The sequence below is a fragment of the Grosmannia clavigera genome, assembly GCF_000143105.1.
Source record: "Grosmannia clavigera kw1407 unplaced genomic scaffold GCSC_113, whole genome shotgun sequence".
In the NCBI taxonomy this organism is placed as follows: Eukaryota; Fungi; Ascomycota; class Sordariomycetes; order Ophiostomatales; family Ophiostomataceae; genus Leptographium; species Leptographium clavigerum.
The window spans coordinates 1725929-1740742 of record NW_014040831.1 but is presented as its reverse complement, the minus strand read 5'-3'; the positions used below and the strand labels follow the sequence as shown (position 1 = coordinate 1740742).

General features: G+C 56.2%; 3 protein-coding genes across 3 annotated transcripts; all 3 read right to left on the bottom strand.

The window, feature by feature from the left end:
- Positions 1-41: 41 nt before the first annotated feature.
- CMQ_4247 (transcription factor) lies at positions 42-3342 on the bottom strand (the record flags this gene model as incomplete). The annotated part of the gene is made up of 2 exons (XM_014320185.1): positions 42-2641; positions 2697-3342. 2 exons carry the CDS (start codon positions 3340-3342, stop codon positions 42-44), a joined length of 3246 nt encoding a protein of 1081 aa, XP_014175660.1.
- A 1641-nt stretch (positions 3343-4983) lies between these two features.
- CMQ_3818 (pre-rRNA processing protein) lies at positions 4984-8494 on the bottom strand (the record flags this gene model as incomplete). The annotated part of the gene is made up of 3 exons (XM_014319756.1): positions 4984-5125; positions 5467-7025; positions 7283-8494. 3 exons carry the CDS (start codon positions 8492-8494, stop codon positions 4984-4986), a joined length of 2913 nt encoding a protein of 970 aa, XP_014175231.1.
- Positions 8495-10489: 1995 nt separating this feature from the next.
- Positions 10490-13026, bottom strand: CMQ_3928 (com1-like protein; the record flags this gene model as incomplete). Its single annotated transcript, XM_014319866.1, has 3 exons — positions 10490-12323; positions 12422-12759; positions 12853-13026. The coding sequence occupies 3 exons, from the start codon at positions 13024-13026 to the stop codon at positions 10490-10492; spliced, it is 2346 nt and encodes a 781-aa protein (XP_014175341.1).
- Between the last annotated feature and the right edge of the window lie 1788 nt (positions 13027-14814).

Below are 14814 nucleotides of genomic sequence, written 5' to 3'. Positions count from 1 at the left end.
CCTCTAAAAGCACAATGGTATTATATCCTCTGCATCCATCCTCACCGCCAGCTGCTGAACCCATTATGGCTGAGCTTCGGCATGCTGGCCACCGGATACCCGCTCGTATCGTCCAGACTGTCTGAGCGTCCACGCTTCAGGCCGCGGTTCTGCTGTTGATGCTGCTGCTGTTGGTGCTGCTGCTGTTGCCAGCTGGAGGGTCCTCTGGCTGTCACCGGGCCGGCACCGCCTGCTGTGCTGCCACCTGTTGTCACCGGCCAGCCTCCAAAGGCTTGTGCCACATCGTGCGTGTCCCAGTCAGGCAGCGAGCTACCGCCGTTGCCACTACTGCCAGAATCCACCGCCGCCGCCGCTGCCGCCAGAAACGGGTCGATCACAGGCTGCGTGTGTCCTCCAGCAGCGGCTGCCTGACTTCGGCTGCTCTCCGTGTCAGCCGGTGAAGGAGCCGACAGAAAGCCGAGCTGGCCCGGGAAGGACTGCTGGTGTTGGTTGTAGGCGTGCACGGCCGCCTGATGTTGGCGTTGCTGGTGCTGGTGCTGCTGGTGCTGGTGCTGCTGGTGCTGCTGGTGCTGGTGCTGGTGCTGCTGGTGCTGGTGCTGGTGCTGCTGGTGCTGGTGCTGGTTGTCAATCGTGGTCGCATACGGTGAAGGCAGGCTGGCCGTCGGTGGCGGTGTGGCTAGGCCGGCCCCATACGTCGTGTCGAGCAGTCCGAGGGGACCCGGCACCTGGTACGACTCTGGTGGCGAGAGTTGGCGGTAGTCGCCTGCATTGCCGTTCGGGTCCCAGCTGCTGCTGAGGTGCTCGCTCATGGCTGCCGTCAGGTGTTGGTGGTAGCCGGGATGAGGCGACATGTCGCTGTCCCGACGCGTCTGGTACGACATCGGGTACGGCTGCGGCGTGCTCGAATGCGGCGGCGATGGCACCTGCTGGTGATGCTGGTGATGCTGGTGGTTCTGGTGGTTCTGGTGGTTCTGGTGTTGCTGGTGTTGCTGGTGATGCTGCTGTTGTTCCCGATGCCCGTCCATGCCCTTGCTTCCCGGCATCACGAGAGCCTGGCGCTGGTGATACTCTGAGGCCGGGTCGATCGTCGTCAGGAAACGCCAACCTGTGCCAGCCGGCATCTTGACCACCTCCATCTTGCGCTCGTTGACGCTGTAGACCGTCTCGAACGTCCACAGAATCACTGCCCGGCGAACCCAAGTCGGGGCCGACGAGCCGTCCTCGCTAGGCGTGGAAGAAGGTGACGATGGGTCACATGACCAGAGCTCCTGCAGCATCGCAATGTTGCGCACGAGGTCCATCTGGGTCGGAGTCCCGTTGCTGCCGGTACTATCGGCCGACGAGGCCGATGTGAAGCTATCGTCACCGACGTCATCACCCACCTCGGTGAATCTGTCCGACTCGCGGCGGCGGGTCGAAGTGGACGCCGACGTCGCTGTCGATCCGTAAGACGACCGCTTCCCACTGCTCTTCTTGGAGCTGGCACGCGAGGCGTACACACCGGCCGCCTCACCACCATCCTCTTCAAGAGGGTGTCTGCGGTATGCCGTGAGCATGCTGAGCATCGTTGCCCACTCAGGGGCCGGAAAGGGCACAGCCAACTGCTGCCGCCGCATGCGGGCACTCTGGAAGCAGTCACAGTGTCCGCCGTTGCCCACGCCGTGGCATCCTGGTCGGTGCATGTACTGGTTGCCAATGTCACGCGTGATCACAGACACCGGTACCTGGTTGGCGCTGCTGCCAGTCTCCTCGTCGTCCGGCCGGCCTGGCACCAGCTCGCTTGGCCGTGCCAGCCGGGTCACCGACTTCCACCGGTGGTTCTGCAGGTACGCCTGCTCAATCGTCACCTCAACCAGGCTGTTCAGTTCCGATCCCTCCGGGAACCGGTCTGGCTCCTGTACGTCGAGCGTGACATGGAAATGAAGAATGTCTCGCAGATCCTCGCGCACAACCTGGTCCAGCGCCTCGCACATCTGACCGGGGAATCGGTCTTTCCAGTCCTGCGAGATATCGCGCACCGAGCTGGCCTCCTTCTGGCTCAGAGCACGCGTGTACTCCTGCAGAAGCGTTCCGCGGATGATCTTGCCACGCTCTGGCCACTCCTCACGCTTGTTGTTGAGGTGCAGGTGGGGGTACACGCGCCCATCCAGTGGCAAGCCATCGGGCTTGGTGGCTTCGCCGCGATGGGGACCGTCACTTTCATAGCGCACAGCCGCGGATGACACCAGGATCCAGCAGAGGCTTGGCCGAATGGCCACAAGTCCGTCCGACGCCAACAGCTGACCAAAGTATTCGTAGTTGGGCCGCTCCTCGGGCAGACGTCCATCAAACAGAGCACGCAGCACCCGGTTGTCCTTGAAGGACTCCTTCTCAAGCAGGTCCTTGCGCGTGTCCTCCTTCTTCTCCTTGCTGGGAAAGAAGAAGTGGTAGCACCGATGGTGGATGAAGAAGTTCTTGAGCACCTGGATGTGGCTGGACACCTGCTTGCGGCCACGGGCCATCTTGCTGTCGGGCTTGACGCCAGCCGGCAGAGACAGGCAGTAAGCCACCCAGAGGTACTCGCTGATGAGCATGTTGCGGCCGTGCAGCTGTCCGCGCATTGCGTACTTCTTGCGACCCATCTGGGGTATCAACAGAAGGGCTGTGAAGACTGTCAGTAGGTAATTCAGACAACTTCGCTGACTGAAGATGCTTACCATCAAGAAACGCATCTTCGAGCACATCCGGCCAGATCTGCTCTGTCTTGTCGTCCTTCTCCGTCTGCTTCTTGCGGTAGGCCTGGAATTGCGGAGACAGGTAGATCGGGTTGACGTTGGCATTCGCGTTCGGGATTGCAGGGCCAAGACCATTGCTGGAGCTGATGACGCTGCCGCCAGGAAAGCCGCCACCCAGGGCAAGACTGCCATGATGAATAGAGTGGCGTCTGGAGAGCAGCTGTTGTTGTTGCTGCTGCTGTTGATACTTATGAGCGGAGTGCTGGGTGTATTGCTGAGAAGGGAGTTGCTTGATGAGCGCCTCAGGGTAGAAAGTAGGCTGCGTATGTTGGCTGTGGTAGGTGTAGACGTTGTTGTGCTGAGAAATATCGAGAGACTGGGTAGGTAGGATGGGAGCAGATGGGATGGAAGATGCTGCTACTGATGACACCTGTGTGCAGGACACTAAAGGAAGTGCGCTGGATGGCAATGAAGAGGTGGAAGCTGGTGAAGAGTGTGAGGCAGTGACAGGAGAGCAGTAGGCAAGAGTGTTGTTGCTGTTGTTGCTGGCATGAGACTGCACATTGCCAGTAGCCTCCTGAAGCGGGAGACGATGCTGCGAAGGCAGCACAGGGCAGACAACCTCCATTGCTAATGATTTTGGTGAAACGAGAACCACCGAAGCCGATTCCACCAGGGCAGCAAAGTATGCTGTCGATGCTTGCAGCCAAAGGAGAGTACACGGCGAATTCAGTAGAATAAAGCACCGCAGGGCACGTAGAGAAAGAGACCTGGAATGGACAGCTGGGACTAATTGGTGATCCTGGCTGCAGAGAGTGTGTAGAGTCTTCTGAAAGAATGAAGAATGACTAGTGAGAGAAGAAGGAGAAATGTAAAGACAATGAGGGAGAGACGGGAGCAGTGAGTGTATGATAAAGAATGAATGGAGTCCAGGAAACTAGAGAACTAAGCTGGCTATCAGGCATGCCAACAAACCGGACGGGCAGAAGCAGGAGGGAGAGCCTTCTTATGAGGGACGCTTGCCTCTAGATGCCAACGCGTAGATGTGGCCTGGCCTCATTCCTCGCGAGCATTCCGTTCCTCTTCGGCGTATGAGAGACAAGAGGCTACAACAGGTTGGAGTAAATGAGCAAAGGGGAAGTGCAAGTGGATGCCCATCTCCATCAGAGGTCGTCTGATGATGAGGTACTTCCAGCGGTGGGTATAGGTAAGAACAGGCTATGGATGGGCAGGGATTTCTTCTTGCTGACTCGACTGGCATGCGAGTGTCCTGGCTATGGCCAGTCCCGTTCCACACTCTCCTTGGCGAGGGGGTGGCCTCATTAGGAAGGGAAAAAGGGCGCCGGTCATCTGGAGGTGGAGGGGCCTGGAGGGGTTGAGCAGAGGGAGGAAGGGAGAGAAGAGGGGGGTTCATCGAGAGGAGAGGGCGATTGCAGACTTCTGCAAGAGACTTCCGTGGACGCATGATGACGTAGGGAGACGCTTGTCTGGTGCAGGCCAAAGGCGAGAGGCGAAAAGACGGGAAAGAGAAGCAGGAGAGGCAACATCAGAGGCAACAGCATGCCGTTGTCCAAACGGATCCTAGGTTCGGGTAGACGAACCAGGTACCCGAGCAAGCCAGGACCTGTCCAGTCCCGTGAATGTGACCCTGTCATGATCGACCAGTGCTCCCGCTGCCGACAGACTGGCTGATGATGTGCGCGCCTGATCGAAACAAGACCGCATTCTTCAGGCTCGAGTTGCCACCCTCCAGGTCTGCCGACTGGCACGCAAGGAGATTTCGTCGTCGCCAGCAGCCGGAGAGCCCTGCAACCCAACACATCCACAAGGCTCGGATGCGCAAGCGCGCACGGCATCCCTTTCCCTGGGCCCTTGGCCTGCTTCTCCACCAGGTCCGGCGTCACCGGAGCCACTTTTTCTCTCTTGATCTGCCGTCTAGTGCATGCCGGCCGGTCAGTTGGACTGCGGTCGGAATGCAGACGACAAGGCAGCAAATGGCGAGCCAACATAAACAGATCCGCATAACAGTGTCCAGGCACGAGCCGTCCATGAAAACCGGCAGCTTTGTGCGTTTGGTGAGCTTTGCGAGCAGTAGCAAGCTGCAGTTGTGTGAGCAAATCGCCGCCGCATCTCGTACTCGTCAAGGGAGGACAAAGTGTAGAATGTTGTTTCTGCATCACAGCCGATGACAGGCAGGTCAGATCTGCCCAGCTGCGCTACAGCTGCAAGCACTTTTGCCTTGCATGAGGAAACCTCCGAATGGGGCAGTTCAGCGCTCCTTCCTCTGGCCATCCCTCTCGTCACGCTTTGCCGGTCGCGCCGGCCTATCACGGCCACCCCCTGTTCTCCGCAGCGACACGCGCTCCTTCTCGATTTGGCCGGCCGTCCTCCCTGGCTTCGCAGGCTCCACTCTGCAGCAGCAAAACGGCCATGCGAAGGCGTGTCAGTGCGCGTCTATTCCCGTCCCTTCTTCTCACACACTGCACCCCACAAGACATTTCTCACACATGCATCGACGAGTCAAGGGAACGGGATAACTTCTCGACCTGAGCCCTAGTAAATCAATTCCTCCACGCTCCAATAATGGCGACTCCTTCCTATGCAATAAGACAGTCCATAATATCCCATATAGCCCTGGGGTGCCTCCGGGCACGCCTGTTTTCCCTATCGTCTCATATAACTTCATTCCTGTGTTGAGCTCCCTTTCTTCGCCTTGGACTTCGCCCTTCCAACTTGCCCAGTCCAGACTCACATGCCCTCCTCGGCCCCTTCTTCGCCTATATGCACCTTCGTCCGCTGTCTGCGTCCGGTCGTCAATTGCTGCAGCGCCACTGTGTTCATCTGCGAGCCGACTTTCTTGCGCATCTTGGCCAGCTCCTCCTCCGGATCCAAAGCCTCTGCCTCGGCGTACTGCAGCACCAGCCGCCGTCCGAGCAGATGCGTATCGCGCAGCGCATCCATTGCGTGTGCAGCCTCGCTCGCTGTGAGAAACTCGGCAAACGCATAACCGCGCGTTCCGTTGCCAACCTTGCGCGGCAGCCGAACCGCCTTGACTTGTCCATATGTGCTCAACAGTGTGCGGACGTCCTTTGGCGTCGCCTCGAACGGCAAGTTCTTGATGATCAGCTTGCTACCCCCGTTGGCCGCCTGCTTTCTCTTCCGGTCCGACTCCCGCCGCTCGGCTGCTGCGTCTTGCTGGCCGCGATGCGCGGCTTGCACCGTCAGCGTGTGGCCGTGCAGGATGAAGCCGTCCATCGCTTTGCCGGCTGCTGCTGCTGTTGCTTTGGTCCGGAACTCTACAAAGCCGTAGCCCATGCTTAGCGTCTCGCCCGGCTTTTTGGTGTTCGGCTTGCTGTTTACCCGGGCAGACACAAAGCCTGCCAGACTCGAAAAGGCCCCTGCCAGCTGCTCAGTTGTTGTTGTGAAGTTGAGGTTCCGCACAAACAGCGAGCTGGTGGTAGCTTCCGTGTCTGCTGCATCGTCGACGTCTTCTGTCTCGACCTGTTCGCCAAGAAGTTCACTGGCTGTCACCTTGGGGCGTTTTGTTTTGGCCTTCTGGTCGTTAGCACCGACTTCAGTGTCTTGTAGAGTCTGGCCGTGCGTGCTGTCCCCAAATAGGTTCTCCGGGCACTTTTCCAGCATGAGCACCGTGTCGTTGACTCGCCGGTAAGCCAACCGTGAGTATGCCAGTCGGCCGTGAGCTGCCTGCGCAAACTGCACAATCGCAATGGTGCCGCCCGTAGGCATGAGCACGCGAACCACAGGTCCGAACTCCTCAAACATGCTACGGATCTCTTGCGACGATGTGCCATAAGCAAAATTCTTGACCAGAATGCACCTGTCTCCCCGCTTGGTATGCGGCTTGAACATGTCCAGATCGACACCATTGGCGGCGAAGTAGCTCCTGGTCTCCTCGATTATCGACGTTTGCCGAACCGCCTGTCTGACAGCTTCGCCAGACGAGGTCGGGTCTAGCATCTCTGACTTGGACACGCCCAGGCGTTCCGCCACTGCCGCATTCACTGCGTCTTGGCTCATGAAGAGAGCATTCCACGAAAACGTGCTGGTTGCTGCCTCCTGTTTCTTCCGCAGTAGTTTCTGCTTCTTCAACGGCATCTGGGAAATGGCAAACTCGTCCATAGCCACATCTGTGGCTGACTTCTTTGCCTTGGCTGGAAGTACATGAAGGATGCGACCCTGGAAAGTCTTGCCGTCGCCATTCTGGAATGCTGCCAGCGCCGATGCCGCGGTGGCAAAAAGCACCATTGCAAATCCCTTGTTTGCACCAGCGTTGGTCACTGGAAGATTCACCTAGAAGCGGGAAGCGACACGAACAAGCGTTAACAGGCTGGAATGTGTATCGTTGCCGAGTAATAAGATGAGCAAATCAAACTGCATTCTTTTGAAAAAGGATGCTCCTCGCTTTCGTTCAGACAACAAAAATCTACTAAAATTCTTGGCCCAAGGTTCTCATCACATGTCAATAGACGTAAGATGTCCCTATCTGGGGTTCATCATTGAAAGGCTGAGGAGGAATGCAGGCGACCCAGTTACGAAATACTACATACCTCTTTCACGGGGCCAAAGGTTTCGAAGTACTTCCAGATGTGTGCTTCGGTGGCATCATATGGCAAGTTTCTGATAAACAGACGGGATGTTTCGCGAATTTGATCTTCTGGCAGGAGTGGCTCTTGTGATGCAGGTGCCACCTCGACCACAACATCCATTTTGCTTTCGATGGGTGTCGTGCTATCATCCGGTTTCTCCTCTTCGTCGATCTCTTCGTGGACCTCGTCATCCTGGGCCTCAACCCGTAGACTGGTTTGTGCTTTTGCCACTGCCTGTGCTGGTGGTGGCGGAATACTTGGTATGATTGGCGGCTCTAGCTCGCTGGGATCAAGCAAGTCCAAAAGCCGATTTGTGCGAGACCGAAGCCACTCGTCATCCGACGCGGACGCGATTGCTTGTTTTTGTTTTTGTTGCTGCTCTCGTTGCTGTGCCTCCTGTTGCGACACTCTTGAGCTGGAACTGTCCGTGGCATTCTTGACGACTTCGTCTATAGCAGTTGCGCTAATGACTACTTTAGTGGCGTCCTTCGCTTTCGGCTCTGTCTCAACAGTGTCTGGGTCGTCGTCAAGAGCCTCCTTCCTCTTCTTAGCTTGCTGTGCTGGCAACAAATTATACTCGTCATCGCTCTCTCCTTCAGCAGCAGCTAGAGCGGCCGCTGCAGCGGCCTCTGCGGCATTGTTTTCCAACTGTGCCGTCTGACTATCACCCATTGCTGCAAAGACATCTGCCGTGCTGCTTATGCCTCGGCCATGCTGTGGCTTCATCACCTCAAGAAACTCGCGAAGCTTGGGATCGGCCTCGTCAAGCTTCCTTCTCTTTGATTGATCTTCCTCCGCCACTTTCTGTGGATCCTCCTGAGCTGCCTCTTGCCCTTCGTACGGGCGCTTCAGGCTACTTGCTCCCGGTAGCGATAGATCGCCGATGGGTTTGGCCACCTCGACGAACAGCTTGGACATGCGGATGTACGACCGATTAAAGTATCGAACAGCAGACTTGGCCTCCTCCGCCGTGCGGTAGCCCAGGAAGGCTATCCGGCGCCGGGTGATGAGCTTGACATCGGTGATGTGACGGCCGCCGGAAGAGAAGTGCTTGCGAAGGCTTTCTTCGGTGATATTTGGCGGCAAATTCTTCACGAAGATGCGGGAAGACTCCTCCGCTGCATCCGCAGAGGCCTCTTCCAGCACCTTCGGACCAGCCAAGCTGATTGGCATGGCTGAAGGCATCTTGGGGAACAAGATGGTACTTCCCGAAAGGTAGAAGTTGGGAGTAGAAGGTGGGAAAATGGAGGGAGATGCTGCTGCCGAGATTTTTTTTCTACTAAGAAAAACCGTCTATCTTATCGAGATTTAGGTGGGCCCGGAAAAACCACCATTGGAGCCTTACCCGGAAAAACGTGGGTTGCTGGCAACCCAAATCGCTCTAACATGACATGGACGGTGCGCTAAGCAACGCCTCCTACCCCCATGTTTGTTGTCGTCCGCCCTTGCCATCGTAGACAGCCTCGGAGAAATCACGCGCATTCACCCTTTTTGTCCTCTCCGACAAAAGCACGATCTTGCGTATCGCTCTGCAACTTTTGGGGCTTCCCACCTTCACAACGCCGACGGCAAGAGACACGGTAAGACCATCTGCTCACTTCATCGGCCGAATTTTCTTTCTGCACAACGGTGCCGGATGATGCGCGAAACAAAACTTGCGTTTAGACGCTGAGCTTCCGGCCCGCTTCCTGTCCGTTCGTTCTGTGGTGGCATTCCTCTCCACTGCGGACGGTCTAAGAGAGGCGCTTGATTGTGGAGGTAGCATTGGCATTTAGGAGACTGATAAGCTGACTATGTGCCCCTTCTACTGCTACAGCACCTCCGACTACATTTTCTATTTTCCGATTCTTTCGAGTTGCATCGAAGCCAATGACAATGGCTGTTGAAGCAAAGACAGAAACGCCGCCCCCGCCGGCGCGCGAGAAGCTGGAGGGTGAGTCGAGAGAGAGGGGGAGAGGCTAGGAGTATGGCAAGGGCCACACGACCATTTATCAGACACAGACGTATACTAACTGCTCTGCAACGGCTACAGCCCAGATTAAGTCGGCCGACATGGTATGATGGCCCAATTATAGTACTCTGCTAGACGCCTTGGAGACGATCAGTATTAACGTTGTTCCATTTAGACGGAAGAAATGCAGACGGAGGCCATCGAAGTGGGTATGTGTAGTTTGACAGCTCCTCTTCTCTCAACTACGAGCCCTCTGTTGGCTGACGGTGATGACTATTCTAGCTCAGGATGCTATGGCTAAGTTTACCGTCGAGAAGGTTCGTGCCGCTCTCTTCCGTCACAACAACCGCAGCTCAATGTGCTAACATAAGGCTGCAGGACATCGCCAAGTATATCAAGAAGACGGTGCGCTAGCCTTTGTGCTAATCCGTGCTCCAACACTCCCAGCCTCGGTGCTGACCGCAATTTTAGTTTGATGATCGCAAGGGTCCAACCTGGCACTGTATCGTGGGCCGTAATTTCGGCAGTTTTGTGACACACGGTAAGCGCCATTTTATTACGTTCTACCCTCGTCAGCGGGGAAGGGCCATGGCTGACAAACACAGAAACGAAGCACTTTGTGTATTTCTATCTCGGTCATTGTGCTATACTACTGTTTAAGACTCAGTAAGGGATGAAACCAGTTGGTCAATAGGATGGATATTGCTGGGAATTGGTGGAGCAGGAAGTTGTCTGCGTTCTGATGGATGAGAGGCGGACTGGCTGGCATCTTCTTGCCTAATAATCGAGAAGGCTTCCCCTGGCCGCCCTGTTAATTAACGAGAAATACGAATATATACGGCTGCAATACTGTCTTGCTCACCAGTTCAAATGTGTTCAACTTCCAATGGCACTGCTGGAATTTCAGGTGGTATTTCTGTACTTATTTCATCAAGAGTATCTCTGCAGGCTGCGACAAAATTGCTAGCATGAACGACGCCAGAGAAAACAGATCCGAGGAGACGTAAACGGTCGACCTTTCAAATAAAACACCTCCCATTTCCTTAGGTGTCCCCCAAAAGAATGTAATCCTCGCCTTTTATACCTATGCTTTGCGTTGTGACTGTGCTCCTTTTGGATGGAAATGCAAATTAAATCAGGTTGTCATCTTGGTATCATCAAATGGCCATTATAGGGGCCTCTGTCACTTATCCGATATCTCAATCTCCCCGCCCTGATCAAGCCCGCACCATCGCCTCACTGTAGATGTTCTCCTTCATCAACTGGAGGCGGTGGTGCATAGCCAGCAGGTAAACAACCTGCGCCTTTGGCGGATTATCTCGGCTGGATATGTCTTTATAGAGTGCTTCATATTTTTCGTAGTAGATCTTGAACTTCCGTGCCTGTTCGACCACATCTTCTGGCAGATGCTTCCGCTTCTTGGGCTTGCCATTGTTGGTCGACGAGTCCGTCCCGTCGAGGTTATTTCGACGCTCATTGACCATCTTCCGTTTCTGATTGGTATTGCTGCTGCCAATGGGGGGAACGCTCTCTTCCGAAGACAAGTCAATCTCAGAGGCGTTGGCTGGTGGCGAGGCTGCGAGCGGAGACGATTTGGTAGGTGAGTTGTTGTTCTTGGGCTTATTGGAAGGTGCGCTCCCATTCCTGACGTGGCCACTGCGGCCGCCGCTGTGATTGCTGCTGCTGCTGGTAGTGCTATTCGGGCTCACGTTGGATGCTCGCGCTGGTGGCGGCGCCGCCTGTTGTTGTCGTGGTTGGTGGTACTTCTCGTGGTCTTTTGTGGGTAGCAACTTCGGTGCCGGTTTGCCAGGCTTGACCCTCTTGCTTAGCGGTCCATCCGAGCTGGAACTGCTGCTGCTGTCGTCTTCATCCTGACGGATACGTTTTTTCAGCAACGGTTTGGCTGTGATCTGCGATTTCACCACCTCTTTGATAGGCGAGGGCTTGGGTTTCCGTACATCAGCCGGCGGAGCAACCACAGGCCCCTTCCGTGCCTTGTCTCCGATAGATGAAGACAGCGCGACCTTGGTGTTGGCCTTTGCGGTCACAGACGGCTTGGTGTTGGCGGCGCTCAATTTTGACTGCCGGACAGCCGTCGCCAGTGGCATCGACTCGGATTCTGATGCTGACGAGTCGGAGTTTGTGATGAATTCGTTGGACTTGAACTTGGTTTTTTCAGCGCTTGGCTTGGCAACAGTCGGCTTTGTCGGAGACACCTTTGGTGTAGACGATGGCACCGAAGTTGGCGCCGGGTTGGTCTTCTTTTTGGTCGATAGTAGACGCTTTTCTCGAGCTGAGACCTTTTTCTTGGCAGCCGTTGCCCCTTGCTGATACGGCGAAGCCGAGATGCTTTCGGAATCGGCTCCCTCCTCGTCAGTCCGGTGACTGCCATTTCCATATTCGCCCGAGTCGTCGCGGCCGCTGCCACTGCCACCTCCAGAGTCTCCAGACTCATCCGTTCGCTGTCCCTTCGTTTTTGTGGCAGGCGGTCCCTTGGCGATTGCAGCATGAATCTTGCTCAGGATTCGTCCTTGACCACGTTCCTCCTTCCGCAGCAGTTTCTCCCACTCCGGTTCTGATTGCGAAAGCCGCATCTTGTCATACTGGCGAATGGCATTATCGATTGCCTGTTGCCGCTCGTCATTGCTTGCATACTCATGGTTCCACACGTCGAGCTCCCTCCAGTATTTCTTCCGGAGGCAATAGTTCTGTGAGTCCTCATATAGGTCTGCTACCTTCTCCAGCGCGTTTCTGAAGTCGACCTCAGATGCACCGGGATACTTCTGCCACAATATGTCATATGGCTGCTCCTTGAAAGCGAGTTCATGGATGATGGGTGCCCGGGCCCGTTTAGCCTGCTGAGAAGAAGCATCGTTCGGGGCCAGCGAGGGCGAGCCGATGGCACTGAGGGCCGGGCTAGTTGGTAGTGGTGATACAGAAGTACGGCCATTGGGAGACCGTCTTCCGGAAAGCGCCTTGTGCAAAGAGCCGACAGCGCGCTTGATGTTCTTGCCGTTTGAGGCAGGACCGCTTCCCTCGATGACCTTGGTTCTGTTTGAGGAGACAAACGACATGGTAAGCTCCATATTCACAAACCACGACAACGCGCAAGAAAAGAAACGTAGAAGTGGGGGAATGAGCTAGCATACGATTTCTCCTGCTTTTCAGCCTCCTTCTGTGCGAGTGAGCTTCGTAGGAGGGCGATGTCAGTATTTAAGGCGGCGTGGGACTGCTGGTCGTTGGCATCTTCAGGCTCGGGTGAGGCTTCCTCTTCGTATTCATCATCTTCATCCTCGGAAGAGCCCGTTCGGTACTGATCCCAGGGGTCCCCTAGTTCTGGTTTTCGGAAGAGAGACATGGCGAATTGCGGAAGGCGTTCAACCTTGGGGGAGCTGCTCGCAGCATTGGCAAGGAATAGTTCGAGATCATCGTTGCTGTCTTCGGTCGTGGCTTCGATATGGTGGCTGGAGTTGCCGTAGAGGAATGTCTGCGACACGAAATCAGCTCAGTGCCAGTCAGGACGCGGCATGCGAACAAAAGCAGCGCGTAAGAGAGAGAACGTAAGGGGGGGGGTTCATACCGGCGTGTTACCCAGAGAAAGGCGAATCTCGTGACCCTGGGCGACAGACTCGATCATGCCGTCAATGACCGCGTCGCTCAAGTCTAGAATGAAGGCTTGAGTGGGTAGGTGGTCAATGGAGTCGTGAAAAGCCTCCTCCAGCTGGAGGCCGGCATGGGGGATTTTGAGAGCCATCCCAGACACCGACCGACAACCAGAGGAAAGCGTGAGCTCAGTCGTGGCAGCTGAGTATTGTTTCGGTCTTTCCCTGCGTTGCTGCAATGTTTCTCGTGCGGCAGGACGTGTCTATAGCCTATGGGCTGTCGTAGGAGGGAAAGTTTGAAGGAGGAAGAAAGGTCGGCAGAGCTTGGGAGGGAGAAAGTTTGAAGAGAAGCAGGAGGAAGTTTGCAGGACGATGCGAGGATCGAGCTGGTCGGCGTCACCGGCGGAGGCAGTCGTTACATGGTCGACAGGCCCGGGATATAGGGGTGCAGAGAAATGGAGAAAGAAATGGACGGAGATAGAGGGTTCGGAGGAGCGGCGAGTAGAATGACGAAGTTCGAAGCAAGAAGCAGGGTAGTGATTAGGTGATGAGGAAGAGCAGTGATACGGACGGGAGTGAGACAAAGGTGGTGAGGGCCAAAGGTACTCTTGGCCTCCGGTCAGTCGGTCGCTCCTGCTGGTTGTGGCTATCTCCGCAGTCTACCCGCGCCTAGGCCTTTGACTCGCTTTGGGGCGATTTCGCGGACTCTTGGCAGGATGGAAGAGCACGCAAGAGGCCGGCAAAGAGCTGGCGAGAGGAGATGTGCGAGAGACGAGAGACTGGAAGCGACCAGAGAGCATGATACGAACAATGGCAGCAGGTAAGGTTGGAAGGCCGGAACAGAGGCGGAGAGGCACAACACACGAGGTATCTTACGAGGGTAACTGGGGCTAGGCCAAGCAGGGCGACCCGGCCTTCTCTCGGGTACAGGGTGCAGAGGGTGGGAAGGGCAGCGCAGCAGGTACCAGTACTTGCCGCATTTTTACGCTACCGGGCAGAGATTAGGCCACAACTAGCTTAGCGGCTGTTGCGGAAGGCACTATTGGAAGACCGGAAGGACTAACTGACGGAGAGCAGGAGCACAGTCTGTAGGAAAGAGGCCTGGCGAGCTGTGTGGTTGGCGGAAACGGGGGGGCCATCGCCCTGCTAGACGGGCCGGGTGGAGCACGTGTACAGTACATGTTCACGCAGGCAGAGATACAACCTGGGGACGAGCACTTGGGCTGTCGGCGTAGGGGCAACGCCAGGCACGCAGCGTCCCCATACTTGTGGGCTGGCACAACGCATCACCGCCTTGTCCTGTGGGAGGGATCGCATGGTCGTCATCAGCTCCGCTGCTTGGATGGGGGAGGGTGTGCCTACGGAGTACATAGTAGGCGACACATTGGCAGACGGGGGAGAAGGCAAAAAGGCAACAAAGTACGAAGTAAGAAGGCGCCAGCAGGAAGAGAGAAACAGGTTACGGCTGCCTGCCGGAAGACCACATGGCCTGGCAGAGCCTTTGAATGCCTGCTGGCCGGCACATGCAGTATAGCTTCGTACGAGAAGCCGACCCACGAAAACAGTGCGGCCGGTCCGCAAGCTACGAGTACGTACTCGCAAGGAACGTGGCCAGTCGTGCATGGTGGCTCTCGGCAGCGCCTTTTCGCTTGCCTCTTCGGGTGCTTCTTTGCTAACGTAGTCTCTCGGTCGGGCCATCTCTACCATGTATCGACGGCGCATGCAAAAAGGCTCACGACCCGTTTCTCCGATCACACACCAGCAAAACACTGTCCGGTCTCCCCGCCTCTTTGGCGAGCTTGCCCCGTACGATTGTGTGTGTGTGTGTGCACGGAGTCTTCCGTGTGTCCATGGCAAGATGCCTTGTGTGTTCGCCTCTGACCGCCTGCTCGCCCTGTCCGTCAGGAATCATGCTGAAGGCACCCAGGGGGGGCCAAAAG